At 38.2% G+C, this 15,896-nt stretch overlaps 1 protein-coding gene across 1 annotated transcript; it reads right to left on the reverse strand.

The window, feature by feature from the left end:
• Positions 1 to 4,369: 4,369 nt before the first annotated feature.
• On the reverse strand, positions 4,370 to 13,623 carry PDCL2 (phosducin-like 2). Its single transcript, XM_010574518.1, has 6 exons — positions 13,603 to 13,623; positions 9,976 to 10,096; positions 9,443 to 9,533; positions 6,705 to 6,848; positions 4,887 to 5,095; positions 4,370 to 4,533 (listed from the first exon to the last, which is right to left on the reverse strand). The coding sequence occupies exons 1-6, from the start codon at positions 13,606 to 13,608 to the stop codon at positions 4,370 to 4,372; spliced, it is 735 nt and encodes a 244-aa protein (XP_010572820.1). The 5' UTR covers positions 13,609 to 13,623.
• Positions 13,624 to 15,896: the final 2,273 nt, after the last annotated feature.

The raw sequence follows: 15,896 nt of genomic DNA on the forward strand, positions 1-15,896 counted from the left end.
GGGCCTTCGGCCGCGGCGCTCCCGCGGGGCCGTGTGCGGGCGCCCCGGGACCGCGGAAGCCCGACTCGGCGAGACCCAGCGGCGTGCCGCGTCTCCGGGCCGGAGCGTCGGGGCTCGGCGGGCTGATGGTAGTCGGGCTGCGCGGTGGGGAGCCGGGGAGCGGGGACGGTGCCCGGCCGCGCTCCGCCTCCGGGCAGCGGCGCCGTGGGAGGCTGCGAGCGATGCCGCCTTGCGGCACAGCCGGGGTGGCCCGGCGGCCGGAGCGGCTGCCGCCGCTGCTAGGCGCGATGCTCCGGGGCTTGTTTTGCAGGCGGGCTTGGAGCCCGCAGCCGAGCCCTCGGGGAGGGTTCGGCTGAACGGAGGCGCTTCCCTGCTGAAACAGTAAACCTGGCACAAACCGCCGTTCTGGGCAGCGCCTGAACGTGTGACACGGTACCCGGGCATACGTTCGTTCGTTCCCAGAGGGGAACAAGCAGCATCTCGGATGCTCTCTGGGAACAGAGCCACAAGTTATTTAGGGGTACAAGCAACCCGACCTGGCGGTCGTGGGTGGTTTCTTTTTCTTTTAGAGTCAGTAAACCGCTAAAACTCAACGGAGCGGCAGAGAACAGGCTTGACCGTCTCAGTCCTTCCGTCTGTGCACAATGCTTTTAATACCAGTTTTATAAAGTAGTCTTACCTAACGTTAAAAATAAGAAATGACCCTAGCTGAGTTTAAAATCTCAGCACCTAATAAGTTTTAAAATACTGTACTGAAATTGCACGGTTTGTGCAATTTGCATAGTGCAGTGCTGATATTGGTTATTGAAGTCTGGGAGATTTCTGGACCACCAAACTGATGGAAGGCTCGCAGCAAGTAAATTTCCTGCTTTCTGACTGAAAAGCAGCAATTTAAGTCCATTCTTCTCATTTGCTAATCCTTACAGTTTGGGGCGGGGGGTGCTGCAAGTTAAAAGAGTAATTGTGAACTTGATAAACTGAATTGCCCTGTATGGGGTTGAAGTATTTTTGTTAGGCAGACTGCAGTGATGAGGTATAGATTCATTCAGAAAACGCATCATTTCAGCACAGGAAGGCACAACTGTCGTAGCAGTTTGCAGGACTATCTCTGATAATAAAAGTTAGCATTCTTGTGTTTGTGTGTTGGTAAAGCCTATAAAAACTGTAAGATGTGCCTGTATTATTGACTTTGCAGAGAAAGTTGTGGAACAGCCCAGCTAATAAATATGATCAGCATCAGGTATCAGAGTTGATCAGAGAGATGACCAACTGATACTGCACAGTCTTCATGTACAACTGTAATGGATTCCAGCCATACTGCCTACTGCAGCACTGGAGTATGCTTAAACTTGCAGTGATTATGTTAGCATAAACCTGTTCTGCATGCAGCAGAACATAGCAGAGAACTGTTTTCTGTAAAATAAAACATTGTTCCGTGGCAATAGTGTGTAAATATTCCCAGTTTTCTTTCTCGGTTACAAGGATGTTTATTTTTCAGGTGGTCTCCTAAACAACAATATATCTAAAAGCGTAATTACAAATGTATATCTATAGAAGCTTAATTAGTGTTTGTGTCTGGAATGAAGTAAGGAACTTGACTTGGCTGTAAAATCTCATGGATTTTTCTTTCTGGATTACTTTTCAGGTAGATCAGTTTCCCCATTGGATTCACCTTGTGACCAAAGTCTTATGCAAAGGTATTGTAAGGACAGGAACCTCCTTAGCAGTAATGCTGCTAAAGAGGTAACCGTGAGCTCAGTTTTTCCACTGAAGAAATCTAAAAAGCATTAGTAAAACCACTTATTTTTGTTACTTACTGATTCAGAATACTCTGTTTCTAGCTTTCAGTTGAGGAAAATGTGATACAAACAAAACTAATCTTTTCATTACTCGTGCAAAGGATGAAATTCTTTGATGATGGATGAATACTCATGCTCCTGTGATGAAATGTAGTAAAGATGATAGGATACAGCAGGAATGGAAAATCCAGGAGAAAATGCAGGAATATTTTCAACAAAAATGCGTAATTACCAGAACTAGAATATGGCCAAGAAACCAAGAGGCTAAAAATAGCATCAAACTGTATGTATCAAATTTGCCACAAGATCTTTAGTAACCAGGAGTAATTCTTCAGAGAAACAAACTAGAGATACTGTACTGTCTCTCTTCACACCTTGAATATATGGGAGCATAACACCTACCTACTGCAGTGTTGCGGTAGCAAATTCCTCTTTGTGGCTTGCACATCTTACCTTTTGGGATTTGACGAGATCAAAACAGGCAACACAGCTGTGGAGATGACACGCATTTGCATTTTCTGCTGAAGTTATGGCCTAACCAAGGTCAGTTTTCTTAATGCTGCTTCTCTTTTGAAAGTATTTTAAAGGCTCCTGAAGGAACAGGGCAGAAGGCTTAGAAATGATATGGTGATTTTATGAAACTATTCTCCGACTAGAAATACTATTTTTTTGGCTCTTATCGTCAATGTGAGTTTGCTCTGGTGTCTAATGATAGTTTTGTTTCATTCACAAAGGTTACATGAGAGCCAACGTAATTTTCAGACATTGCCAAATTATGAGCAGCAAATCTTTTGTGAATTATTGAATGATGGGACTAGATTGGGCCAGAAATGCAGAAATTTCTAGTGCACTTCCATTAACTATAGCCATGTTTCCTACAGAACTGTCATTGCCATCTTGTGCCTGATATACTTCAGAGCCATAGAACAATCATCTACTCAGAATGTTCCTTTTTGATCCTCACTGGCATGTTCAAAAGAGGATTGGTTTGAGGAAGCCAATTTTGAAACTAAATTTCACATCACTCCAGAATACTAAAAATCAGTGGTTTTAACTTGAAAGCCTGTCACAATCTACATAATCATTGTAAAGCAAGGTTGACTAACATTCATTCCTAGACCCTTTTCCTACAAATGGTGTAACTGACCAAGAACCAGAAACATCTGCTCTTAACCTGCAGATTCCATTGGATCTTGCTGCTGCTTTGTCACATCTGATGGCTGTAATCATGATTGTATGGTCACTTCACTTGGATGAAGTAAGGGTCACCGAAGAGGAGGAGGTTTGGCCCTCCTCAGTCATATCTAGCAACATATTCCTATTACTTCCAATGTGACAACACTAGCACTTGTACAGTTGTGTATTGTGCTTGTGTACCTCAGGGCAGCCACAGCAGCAGGAGGGAGGCTCACTGCTAAGAGGAAGCGGGTGGTAGTACTCCTTTTATAGCAGCCAACACTGATATTCATCTGACGAGACTGTGGAATCATATCTAAAGTCACTGATGACCTATTTACATTTAAAACTACTAGCTAGCTTTCTAGTTTGAAGTGGCAGATAAGCCATTATCTCTGAAATGCATCTACTAGTTATCTCTTTGAATCTGCAAAATAAAAGTTTCTAGAAGTGGTAGCTACCAATAGCAGAGCTGTATCCTACTGGGTGAAAAAAAAATGGCTAATGTTAATTTTCTTGTTCTTCTTGGGTATCTGTGTGCCAAGTGTTAAGTGAACTGTTTCTGTTTAATTTTTCTTTCTGCATCCTGATGCTATAAACCATGTCAACTGTATGTAACTAAATCTTCATTAGCACATTGAGGTTTTTTTTTTTTTTACGATGAGTCACTGGAAAAACAACATTAATACTCTACAATTTGATTCACTACTCATAATAAAGATGCTGAATCAGGAGCGTGGTCTTCTCATTCACTCATGTAGTTTTGCTTATCTGCAGTTGTACTGCAAACTATTTTGTTAAGGATATACTTATTTTTGTTAGGAAGGAACAACTGATCTGTCAGTGTTTGAAATAGCGGGAAGATTATCCTTGACACTTGAGAAAATTCTTGAACACCTGTCAAACATGGAACTGTTAGTCAATGGATTCAGGCCAAATCCTGATTTTATATCACTATACACATCGTTGTATTTGGGTCACCTTTTCAGTGGAGGGAACTGAGAAGCTACTTAGCAGAGGAGAGTTCCACTACTGTCATTTCACTGAGAATTAAAGGAGTATTTTGCACCCATGCTGGATAAAAGGAGGAAGAAAGTATGTATTAAAGCCTGCCAGCTAATACCTTCCCCATTCCATTTAAACAGACTTTGTATGAAATGGAGAATCCAGATTCTCGGTGTCAATGACAGCTATCTATATTTATCTAAAGGTTAAGTGTGGCTTTCATTTACTGCATCAATTTTCTTCTACAAATCAAAACCAAAAAATGTACAAGTGAAACAAAAGCTCTTGCTCTTTTTTTTTTTTCCCAATTGTTTCAGGCTTACCAAAGGAGTAAAAAACTGTATTTGAGCTAATTTTTGTCAGAACAGACCATCTGCATTAAAATTTTCTCAAGTAATACGGGGTTTCATCACATCACTGCTTTTTGTGTTGGTGTCTTCATGAGCAGAAACATTTTGCACTGACAGTGTCATCATATTAATAATGTCCTTTTTGGGGTTTTCTTCTAAGTCAGTTTCTATTGCTCCCACTTCTGCTAGTTTCCATTCGAGCTCTGTAAAAACACATTACAATTAATTCTGATAATTGCAATAAATTCTCCCTTAAGAGGAAAAGAACTTTTAATAAAGACCAAGCTCAATCTCAACAACAACAAAAAATAGAGCAATCCTTGTGACAACGCAACTTTATCTCAGTAAAATATCTAACTGTGGAATTGCAAAATATCCATGCTTATCCAATATTCGTACCACAGAATTACATAAATTAATTCTTTGCTTTTTGTACACTTTTTTCTACAGAAATAATCGAAAACCTTTTCCACCTTTAAGCAGTGATCTTTAGATGGAATGATTACAAACAACATAAAATCTTCTATAATGTGAATTATTTTAAAATATTTCATACCTTCCACTTTAAGATATATTCCCCCACATTCAGCTACTCCAATGAACCTGCCTTTTATTTCACCAGTTTTGTATACAAGTATTGTGGGTAAACATCTGTCATGGTAATTCTGAATGCAACTGTTTACAATGGCTTTGAGAAACTTGACTTCTGGAAACTTTCTGGCTAGCAGGCTGAGATGTTCATTAACCAGTAAACACATTGGCATGCTAGAAAAGAAAAAGTATGATGACACTTCCCACGTAAATGATTTGTAAAATAACTGAAGTTGTTCAAAATACTTTGAAGAATAAATGTACCTTTTCATTTAGTATGCCTCTACTTTAATTTGTTATAAGAATTGCACCACAAATTTTATTTAGCTTCCTCTAAGCTCACTGTGATTTAAAGAGCTGTCCAAGTAAAAATATGTCAGGAATGCTACAAGATGCTGCAAGCATTGTGCCTGAATTTTGTTCTCCACTAAGATTTTTAAAGCTCATTTTGTCCGTTTATTGTAGAGTTTAAATGAGATTTTTTAATCTGTAATATACATTTTACTCTAATTTATTTGAACTGGCTTTCAGTTGAACATTTAATTGCTTCTTCATTCTCTTAGTAAAAATCTAAGTAATGTCAGGGAAACCTTTGCATAGTCCTATTACCACCAAAGGCCTGTTCATTACTTTCATAGCTACTATTTGCAATACAATCACTATCTAAACCTCAGTAAAAAAAACACACAAAAAAACCAGTGGGTGTTGTTTTTGTTCCCCTCCAGCCCGTTAACCTTGTAGAAGTTAGGATCTTTGTTGTGACTGAAGTTCAAGAAGCCGATTTAGCCTATGGACCCTCGACGGGTTCCAGCAGCACCCTCTGGTGGCCAAGGGCAGGTGAGGCACCCTTATTACTAGCCACAAGAGACTTCGGTGGTCTCGTATCCATTCCTAAGGAATTAGGAGTTTCCTCAGACTCGTATTTATGCAATGGTAAAGTATAGAATTGGTTCTCCAGTAAACAAAAACAATAAAAAATCAAGAAAACCTGATATTTTCTTTCTTCAGATCTGTAAATTTAAATTACTGTAATCTGAACAATTCATTTGATTGACCTATTCCTATTGCTCCTGCAAATAATACTGAATTCCTGACAATTGAGAAGAATCAAAGAAGCTTCCTCCCAAGACACTTAAAAAGAAGGAAAAGAGAATGCTGATCTGAATCTAAAAAATGCGTTAAACATTCTATACTCATTCTCAGTGCTTTTGAAAAACATTTAATAGAGTTGCTAATGTATGCTGAACTAATCATGGGAGACCTTTGACATTTCTACTCAATCCTGTCACAACTTCTGCTACCATTAGAGAATTTATTGGGGAACCAATAAACTAACAAATTCCCTAGCTTTCCTCAATTTTCATAATTGAGACTTTTCCTATTGGGCTTTTGATTTGTTCATGTCAAAGGGGAAATAAAGGTAGAATAATCCTGTTAAGAGCATTCCTGCTGAGAAAAGAATCTGCAAATGAACTTCCCTTAACACAGACAGTGGACACCACTTTCTCAGTGAAATTCAGAAATGTCAGTGAGGCTAAGTACATGGTGATAAGCATACACAGCAAAAGAAATCTTTCATATAATTGATCAAAAATGAAGTGATTTAACTCTCACAAAGTGAATTAACGAGTCAAGGAGGTCCCATGCTCTATGATTCCATTGCCTCCAAACAATTGCTATTTCATTAGTCTATTGTATTTCATTTTTCTTGGAATTGCTTTTTAATTACCAGTTCAATTCTCTGTATTGAAGTATTCAACATCTTAAACAAGAATGTAATTACCTTGACCGATAAAGATGAATTATTACCCAAACATCCTCTGGAGCATTTGTAACTTCCTTTACATACTGCTCTCCACAAATTTCTCTTAGCTCCCCATACTTTTGCCGCCTCTGAAGACATTTCCATTCTTGCAAGCGTTGCTGCCTAATGAAAAAGTAATAATAACAATAAGCATCTTCAGAACATTTTAAATGCATTTTAAAATAATATCTAGTGCATTTATCTCAATTAATTTAAAAAATGCTTTGAATAACCCTTTAGCTCAAGGTCTTCTAATGTAATTTCAGAGCTAGAAAGGCTTCTGTTCTAATCTTTATTGAATAAGATAACAATAAAATACATTTTCTTAGTTCATCAATATCAGATTTGGGAAACTTGAGTAACAAACGTGTTGCAGAAGGGTTTATCATTTGAGACAAAGCAAGAAAAAATTAAAGCAGCTACTAATTGTTTTAAGATTCTGAAAATGAGATTAATCTGAGGAAGAACTACCAGTACTTATACTAATATTTATCAGACAATTTTAAAATCATTCATGAAAATTGGAATGTAAAAACAGTAGATGGCAGTCTTCATTTATAAAAATACTTACAAGGTAGAAAAGGAAAATGCCTTACTGAGATTTGTTGAACTAAAAGTAGCTGTTAATTTTACTAACTGGAAGCCACTATAGAAGTGGCTTTTCCAAAAAAGATTAAATAATGTATGTGCAATGTTATTATACTCTAGCAACATTGCATGATAATTTAGGTTCACAACTCCCACATAATTATGTGAAGTATTATCTTCCTATGAGAATACAGTGCTAGATACACAGTGTTAGCATTAGAATTATTAGTCATTTTAAGAATGAAAAAGCAGTAAGTACAGGTAGAATCTAGACAGAGGAAATGTTTTGATCACATTAGCTTTTTTATTCTGTGTAAACTGCATGTTTCATTTTTCTTAGTTACAGTACAAAACTCTGCAGAACTCAGCAGAGTACTTTGTAAAATACCTACAAAAATATACATGTGAATGTCCAGTACAGCTAAAATTACTAAGTCTCCATACAAGGTGCCAAAGTTTTCTGAACCTGAGTTCATAAAACATATTGACGCTGCATGGTATTGTAAGTGAAATGATTGGTGTACTCCTCCTATTAAATAGTTGAATAAGGTTGTGCCTAAGAACAGTTATGCCTAAGAACAGTATATGGTATCAGTATATGGTATATCACAGAATTACACAATCACAGCATGGCTGAGGTTGAAAGGGACATCTGGAGGTCATCTGATTCAACCCCCACCCTGCTCAAGCAAGGTCAGCCTTGAGCAGGCTGCCCAGGACCATGTCCAGACGGGTTCTGAACATCTCCAAGGATGGAGACCCCACAATGTCTCTGGGCAACCTGTGCCAGTGCTCGGTCACCCTCACAGTAAAAAAGTCTTTCCTGATGTTCAGAGGGAACCTCCTGTGTTTCAGTTTGTGCCCACTGACTCTTGTCCTGTCATCAGGCACCACTGAAAACTCCCTGGCTCTGTCTGCTTTATACCCTCCATTCAGGTATTTATAGACATTGATTAGACCTCCCCTGAGCCTTCCTTCCATATAAACTTTGAATGAGTATTTTCATGAAGTAAGAAACAGAGAAGCCATTAAAATTAATCTTGGATAAGAAGCAAAATAAACACAATAGTTGTGTATTAGGGGTCCACAGCTGACTTGATAAACATCTTTCAAAAACACGTAAGTTTATCAACTACCACCATTCCAGCATAGAAACTGCAGTGTATGATACAGTGAAACTGTAATTCATAATAAATTTTGCATTGCATTTTTATTTCAATTATATCTTTAGAAAGCATATTATACCACAAATGAGTGCTATCCAAAAGGCAGAGATGTATTTTGCTCATAATACTCAGATTAATTATTTAATTATCAATTAAAAATACTAAACAGTTTGATTCCAGCACTGAAATACAGTTTTCTTCTTTAATGGCATGCCATCCTGACATAGGTGGCACACACTCTATATGCACAAACCCAGTATCTTTCACAAAGCTGGGGTCACGTATGTTGGGACCCTGTTTTTCCTAATGTTCTTGTGCAACATGATAGAAAAGGGATACCTGCGACCAGCTGTCCTGGCTTGAAAATGCTATCCACAAGAGAGAAAATGGGATACAGAACTTCCCCTTTCTTTGAATATTTATCATCATTTCTCCAACTCCTAAAGACTGGCAGACAGTATCTTCAGAGTGGCAGACTGAGGGGTACAGTTTAATCAGGCAAACAGTGAATGAACCCTACTTGTGTAACTTAGATAAATGTGGAATATACAGCACTTCAAACATACAATGCCTCTAAAAATACAGTAGCACAATATATCTTCAGCTGAACTGAGGATATATAACAGTGGTTTCCACCGTGGCCCCTTCTATTCTTTTTCTTTTAAATATCCAGCTTTGAGACTAAATTAAGTACTTTAAAAGGGGAATAATTTTGTTCTAACAAAATGTCAAAGTAAAATATGGTGTAAAGTGCTTCTCTTTGCCACTGGCAATCAGGAAGAAGTAGGACAGTAATGTGAGTGCTGGCTATCTGCTGGCAAAGGAGCAGAAGGTGAAAAAAGGCAATTGTGCCAGTCAGCAGACATTACTGTGCAAAAGATTCTGAGTTTATTTTTCAGGAGCACGTACATGTACAATAGCAACACGTGCACTGTTAATCTGGGTAGAAGTATCTTACTATACCTGTACTTTTCAATAGCTTTCCTATCAGTCTCATCAAAGTCATCTTCAGCTTCCTTCAATTCTTCAAGAGTCATTCTTTCATACAGTTTCACTAGAAACAACAAATGAAAAATTAGTCACCTTTTGTTCTCCAAAGTGTTTGCAAACATTTTAAATGTACAAAAAGTAGTACGCACACATGGAACTAATGAAAGAAAAAGATGTACTAATTTCAGAAATGAGTCAACTACTATATAGGAAAATACAGAAATACTGGAGTGGATTACTACCAATTGTTCAGAATGTGAATCTTCCTTATACTGACTGGTTCCTTTATGGAATTATGAAAATCAGTTATCCATACATGTCACATGCCATAATGTTTGTCACTAACTGCGTTGTATGTTTAATTCAGAATCCTTTTTAAAATAACCAAGTGAAAATAATTAAAATAAAAATATAATTATTGTACGATGTTCAAAAAACATTATTGAAAATACCTCCACTTTTCAAATTTTGTTATACTGATGGCATGCATTTTTAGTTTTACTTGCCTTCTGCTTCTTTCTGCAATTGTAAAACCATTTCTTCAATTTCATCTTTTGGTTTTTCTTTTGGAGGTAGAATTCCAAAATGTCTCAGTATGTCATTCCATTCAGTATCTTCATTTGGATCCTGTTTTAATATTATGAAACAAAACTAAATCAACAAATCAGTCTTGTGTGCCCTTTTTTAAACCAAACCCAGCCCTTTTTCACTTTGGCATATATTAAGGATGTAACAAAAGGAGACCATTACTTAGAGGCTGCAATACCTTCGTGGACCATTCTCTATCATGAATTTTCATTTGTCATTTTTCACTTCTGAACAGAAAAAAGCAAGAAAATAAGAGAGAAAGAAAACTCAAAATGTAAGCATAGATAAAATAATCAGTCTCCAAAATATCAGCTAAAAAAATTGTCTAAAAGATATATGGAAACCTACTTCAGAAAGGCCAAACTGTATGCTGCTTACTTAATCACACTTAAAGAAATACAGCTTTATACAGACAAGACTTTTGTATCAGTATTTTTATGTTACTCCTAAGAATAAGGTATTGACACAGTGAATTATCATGTAAAAGCATGCCTAGAATCAGAAGAAAAAAGACCTTTTTATTTTAAATGAATGATTAATATTAATGTGTCAACATAAGCTACTTCATACACTATGTTTTATAACACAGGACTTCTGTAGGTGTTAAATCTACATTTGTGGTAATTTTAATTAAATAGTTAAGATAAAGGAACTGCATCCTATTTACAAGACTGCATTTCTACTGAAATTATCACCTTAGTTTATTATAACTGGACTGTTGTTGGAATGGTAGAATAGCAACACATTACGAGGCCTCAAATACAGATTAGAAGTAGTAAAGCAGATTTTAAAACAGGTTGTTAATCAAAAAGTGTGGTATTTTTGGCCCTGAAATAACAACTCTTTTGAAAACCTCCATAAAGAAATATCTGTATAAATACATGTATATCAGAAATATTTAGTGATATTCATAATTCCATAATAATGCAGCATCAAATGAACAAAAAGTACATTACAAAAATTTTACCTGAAGAAACATCCGGGATTTCCATTGGATTACTACCATGCCCGTGAGTACTACACTGGCCTTTCCAGCTGCCAGCTGCCTCATTTCATTTAACAAGGCTCTTGTAGAGAATTTAGCATGAGTATAATGAAACAAATTCTAATGAGGATCAAATGCTACACATGCCTTAAGGAATTTCACAAAGGTAAAAGAATTGCTTTGCAGTTTAGATGAAAATGTACTTGGGAAATCCACAAAGAGACTAAATAGAATCACACTGTCGCTCACAAGGAAGTTAAGTACAGTGGGTTTGCAAGAAGACTCTTAAGTCTGCCAGTTTCTCTGGCATGAGGAACAAAGCAAGGCTTGGCAGGGTTTGGAATGAAAGGGAAGTGGCAGTAGTTCATGACAGTTCCTCCAACGCTCCTATTGCATGGGCTCAGCAGACTGCAGGCAAGGGTAGTGCTACCAATGTTCACTACTAGCAGAGCACTCTGGCTTTGCAAACATCCAGTGCCTTATTGCTAAGATAAAGAAGAGATTTCATACTTCAGTACTTTAATTGATTCCTTCTGCAAAGCTCCAATATTCAGGTTTTGGACTAGAGATGGCAACTCCATTGTAAATAGTTATAATATTTGGAAAATTATTTTCTGTAACATTATGCCTCTAAGAACATGGTTATTTCATCATCAAGTCAAATATACTAGCAAACTTACTTTATCCACATATGAAAGCATAGATAAAGAATTAAAAATAAGTGATGTTTTCTCCTTCTTGGATTGAAAATTGATATAATCCTTTGGAAAAAAATAAAAGAGAAGCTCCATATATAGTCTAATGAATTAGATGGTCACTAATGGGTCTGGAACAGGAAAAACCCAAATGAAGATTTTGCTACAGTGCAATTCCTCAGGATTTACTTACGTTAAAAAGTCTTACACTTAGTCTTACTGCAAGTTTCCAACCCTTCACCAAAGCAGAATTTTGACTTAGATACAGCCAGGGTATCAAAAAATCCACAGAACTAAGAGGACTACTCCTCCAAGGGAACCCCTGAAGAAATATGAGCAATACGCATGCACTTTGGTTTGGCCTGCACAGAAGTGCTTTACTGTGCTTTTAATTAAGGATCAGATTTCCCCACTTCACAGAATGAAAATCCTTCTCTGTAGCAGAAGGATTATGAAGAATCATGAAGCATTAAAAAAAATAATAAAAATCGTCATCATAACTGGACAAATAATTTCAAACCACACAACAAAAAGGACTACTGAAACAGAATTGGAATGTAGGTAACTTACAAGATAAGCTCTGGCCAGTTTTTGCCAGGAAAGATTTTGACATTTTGTGGTTTTCTGTAAATTTAGGTCCTACATAAAATGTTTCCATAGTATTTTACTTAAATGGTATATTTTATACTATTTCTATTTAATGTTTGTAACATTCAATAGGTTTGTGTAACAAGTTGTACACTGGACATTTTCTAGATGCTGTTACATCTACAAAATGTAAAGCAAAAAAAAATTGGATCAAGAATCCTAGATCACAGTAAACATAACAGAAAGAGGTGTGTCTGATCAATCTGAACTCCAGTCTCAAGGAAGAAAAGATCAGAAGCTAGCAAACCTTTAACAATTTTTTAACAAATTAGGTTAAATCAATGTTTAAAAAGTTGGTGCTAAGTGACTAGTTCAAGGTTGCAGTAATGGGAACAGATGAAATAAATGAAACTGTGCATCAAAAACTTCAGAATATATCTGATGGTAAGAGTGCAAAGGAGCCAAGAAGTGACAAAAGTGATCCAACGACAACTGGTTTCAGAGTATGAAGCTGGACTACTGAAGCAGTATTACTCTACTAGCAGGCCACAATCCCAAGCAAAAAAACTCCTTATGACACTTCTCACTGCTGCCAGTGATAATGTTAGTTACCATCAGCTTTGCCAGAGTTGATGCACGTATCAAGTTTGGGAACTGGCAGGCTGGATAACTTCAATCCTTCAGTGTAAATAACACTTCTGATAGATTTAATTTGCAGTTCTTTTTTTTGGTGAATGACATGAAGCAAATTCTCAGTTATGTTTTTAAAACATGGTACACCTATGATTGTCCAGCTATCAAAGTGTAGTATTTTATTACTCATACAGGACAGTAATGGTGGTTAATTCTTAACCATTAGAAACTCAGAGTTTCCTGATGTATTCTCGCAAGAAAACCCACATAACCTGCCCTCCCATCTGCCATTTCTGGGGACCCCCGCAGGGACTGAGAAGGCCACACAGGACCGGGGCTGCAATGCCAGCTCTCTCTGTCCTGCGGGGCCCTGCGGCGGGCTTGGCCATGCCAAGGGAGCCCTTCTGGGGGCTGGCTTTGCTCCTGCCCTCCTCGCCACCTTGCCTTTCTTCTCTCCCTGCCCAGCAGGCTTGGCGGTTGCCTCAGGCAGCAGGACACAGCTCTCGAAGCACCCAGCACCTCTCGAGTCCAACTCCTGCCTCCGCCATTTCCTAGACATCCCCACCCCAGCTCCCTCATGGCCCTCAGGCTCAGCTGCTGCCCCACCAGGACAGCTCGGGGCCGGGGTGACCCTCTGCGCCCACCTGCATGGCTTCCCCCCGGGGCACTGCCTCTCCTCAGGGAGGCCGCTGCTCTGACCCGACGGTGGCAGGTCCGTGGCGGCTGTTGGGGCAGGGCCACGCACCCTCACCGGTTCTAACGGTGGCGGCAGGAGGCAGGAGGGCAGCGAGGCGGCGGCAGGCCCCGGCCGATTGCCCTGTCGGCCGTTGGTTACTGCTGACAAAACTGATCTGTTTAAACACATTTCAGAAGAAAAAAAAAACAAACAGGAAACAAAACAAATAAACAAAATCCAAACAAACAAAACATCACTTTCAGTCTGGGCCACTTTAAGCTGTGGTTTGGTGCTGGGTGTGACTGAGGAGACAGCCCTGCTTCCCTGCCTTGCCCTGCAGCCACGGCCTGCTCATCCCACTGCCTGCTTGAGTGGAAGCTGTCGGTCGCTAGTAAGGCAGTGGGGGGAAAAACTTGAACAAATAACCTAATTTAGTACAATACAACACAGTAAGTGTTTTGCGGCAGAAGACCACGTTAGTTCCGACCAGGGGTCCTATAAAACTGGACCCTCAGTTCACAAATAATTGCACCATTTCGACTGAAGACACAGAAAACTGCAGAGTCAAAACAGGTGGGTAAGAAGAGGAAAAGGACTTCCTTCTCAAGCTGGTTTCCACCTCCGAGGCCACCTGTTTTCCCAGCTAACTCCTGAAGTTCAGCTGCTCATCCAAACTTGCAGAAGCAGGAGTAGTAATGCTGAGGTCAGTTCAAACCACGACCAGCCAATATAATGTTAAAAACAATAATCCGCTTGTACACTGAATGATTAGTTACTTTCAACATAATTACAACCTTGACCATATTTTAACACAACTCTGGTGTGGAGGAAAACTCAGGGAGAGAAGCTAGGAAGATTGTGAGGCTAACTTGTTCTTTTGAGTGGAATTTCTTCAATTCTACATCAAAATCACTTGAGTTTTCAAATAGATCCTAATTCTGGAAGAATGTAAATAACGCAATTAAGTCTTCTGAATGAGAACCATACTGCATCTGTGTTCTTAATAGCTAAAAAAATGATGTCATTGTATTTTAGTTGAATTAAGTAAAGATATTTCTTCAAAACATGCAGCTTATTCTATTTCCTTTAGTTAGGGGAATAAAGATTCTCGGGTTTTGCAGCCAATGAAACACTATTAACCTTAAGGCTTATTGAGGACTGCCAACTCCTTTATCATCAATATGGTTCTGTAGACCACCTGCAGACCACTTATCTTGACCCTGCAGACTGTCAGAAGTCCACAGGCTACAGTGAAGGAAGTACAGGGGTAGAGAACAACATCTTGAAAAGCAAACCACACCTTTTGTTTGGCCTGCCTAGATAAGCTGCGATTTTTAAAGACTGCACAAATCACTTGCAATATATTCTGAAGAAATGCAATAGTCTACATTGCAAACATTCTCGTTAAAACAACAGAGTGCCTTTATTTATGAGGGAAAATAAATGCACATAGCAATCTTGTTAGAGGCAATGTCTGTTGCATGCGTACACTGTGACTTTTTTACACACAGTTGTAAACATCATAACACCAGGAAACATAACTTTAATATGCTTTTAATATAATCAACAAAGTAAAGAAACATTTGAATTCTTAATGGAATTGAATTTAAGAACTTTTACATTCTAGTGATTTTTAATTGTAAAGAATAATTTTTGTAAAGAAAACAGTATGTCCATGTACACAGCATTCCTCCAGCATTAGTTCTAGGTCAGGAATCTGAAATCCTGAAAAATAAGAAAAAGCTTCAGCTGTTGCTATGATATAACACTAAATACTTAAAATATGATAGAGATGTAAGATATATCGGAAAACAGAGCATTATAATATTGGCATAATGAAACATTTTTATGTCTCTCCAAACAGTTAAATGATTTAAAATTAAATCCTGAAGTCTGTAATTAGTTTCAGTGTGAGGGTTTTTTCTGTGTAAGAATAGGGGGATTACCCCCAGGATGTCAATATGTATTTGATAGGTATTTGAATCAGTTCTTCCTGACATACACTTATCATCGTTAACTTTCCAAAAGGTTTACAGAGCTGGGATATTTTCCATTTCTTGCTGCCTGAAACAGCTCTGTGTTCTCTGTTCTAGGAAATGAGTACCTACAGCTTTTATTCACTTCACCTGAAGATACCTGAATTTAGCGCATCTGGGAGAAGCTTGTCTGCAGAAATCTGAAGTTGCAAAAACAGTTAAAGGCTTTCTGAGACTACTCCTCAACATCAATATTGTGCCCAGTTTGTATAAAAATGAATTAATT

The sequence above is a fragment of the Haliaeetus leucocephalus genome, unplaced genomic scaffold, assembly GCF_000737465.1.
Source record: "Haliaeetus leucocephalus isolate CR32 unplaced genomic scaffold, Haliaeetus_leucocephalus-4.0 Scaffold439, whole genome shotgun sequence".
Classification (NCBI taxonomy): domain Eukaryota; kingdom Metazoa; phylum Chordata; class Aves; order Accipitriformes; family Accipitridae; genus Haliaeetus; species Haliaeetus leucocephalus.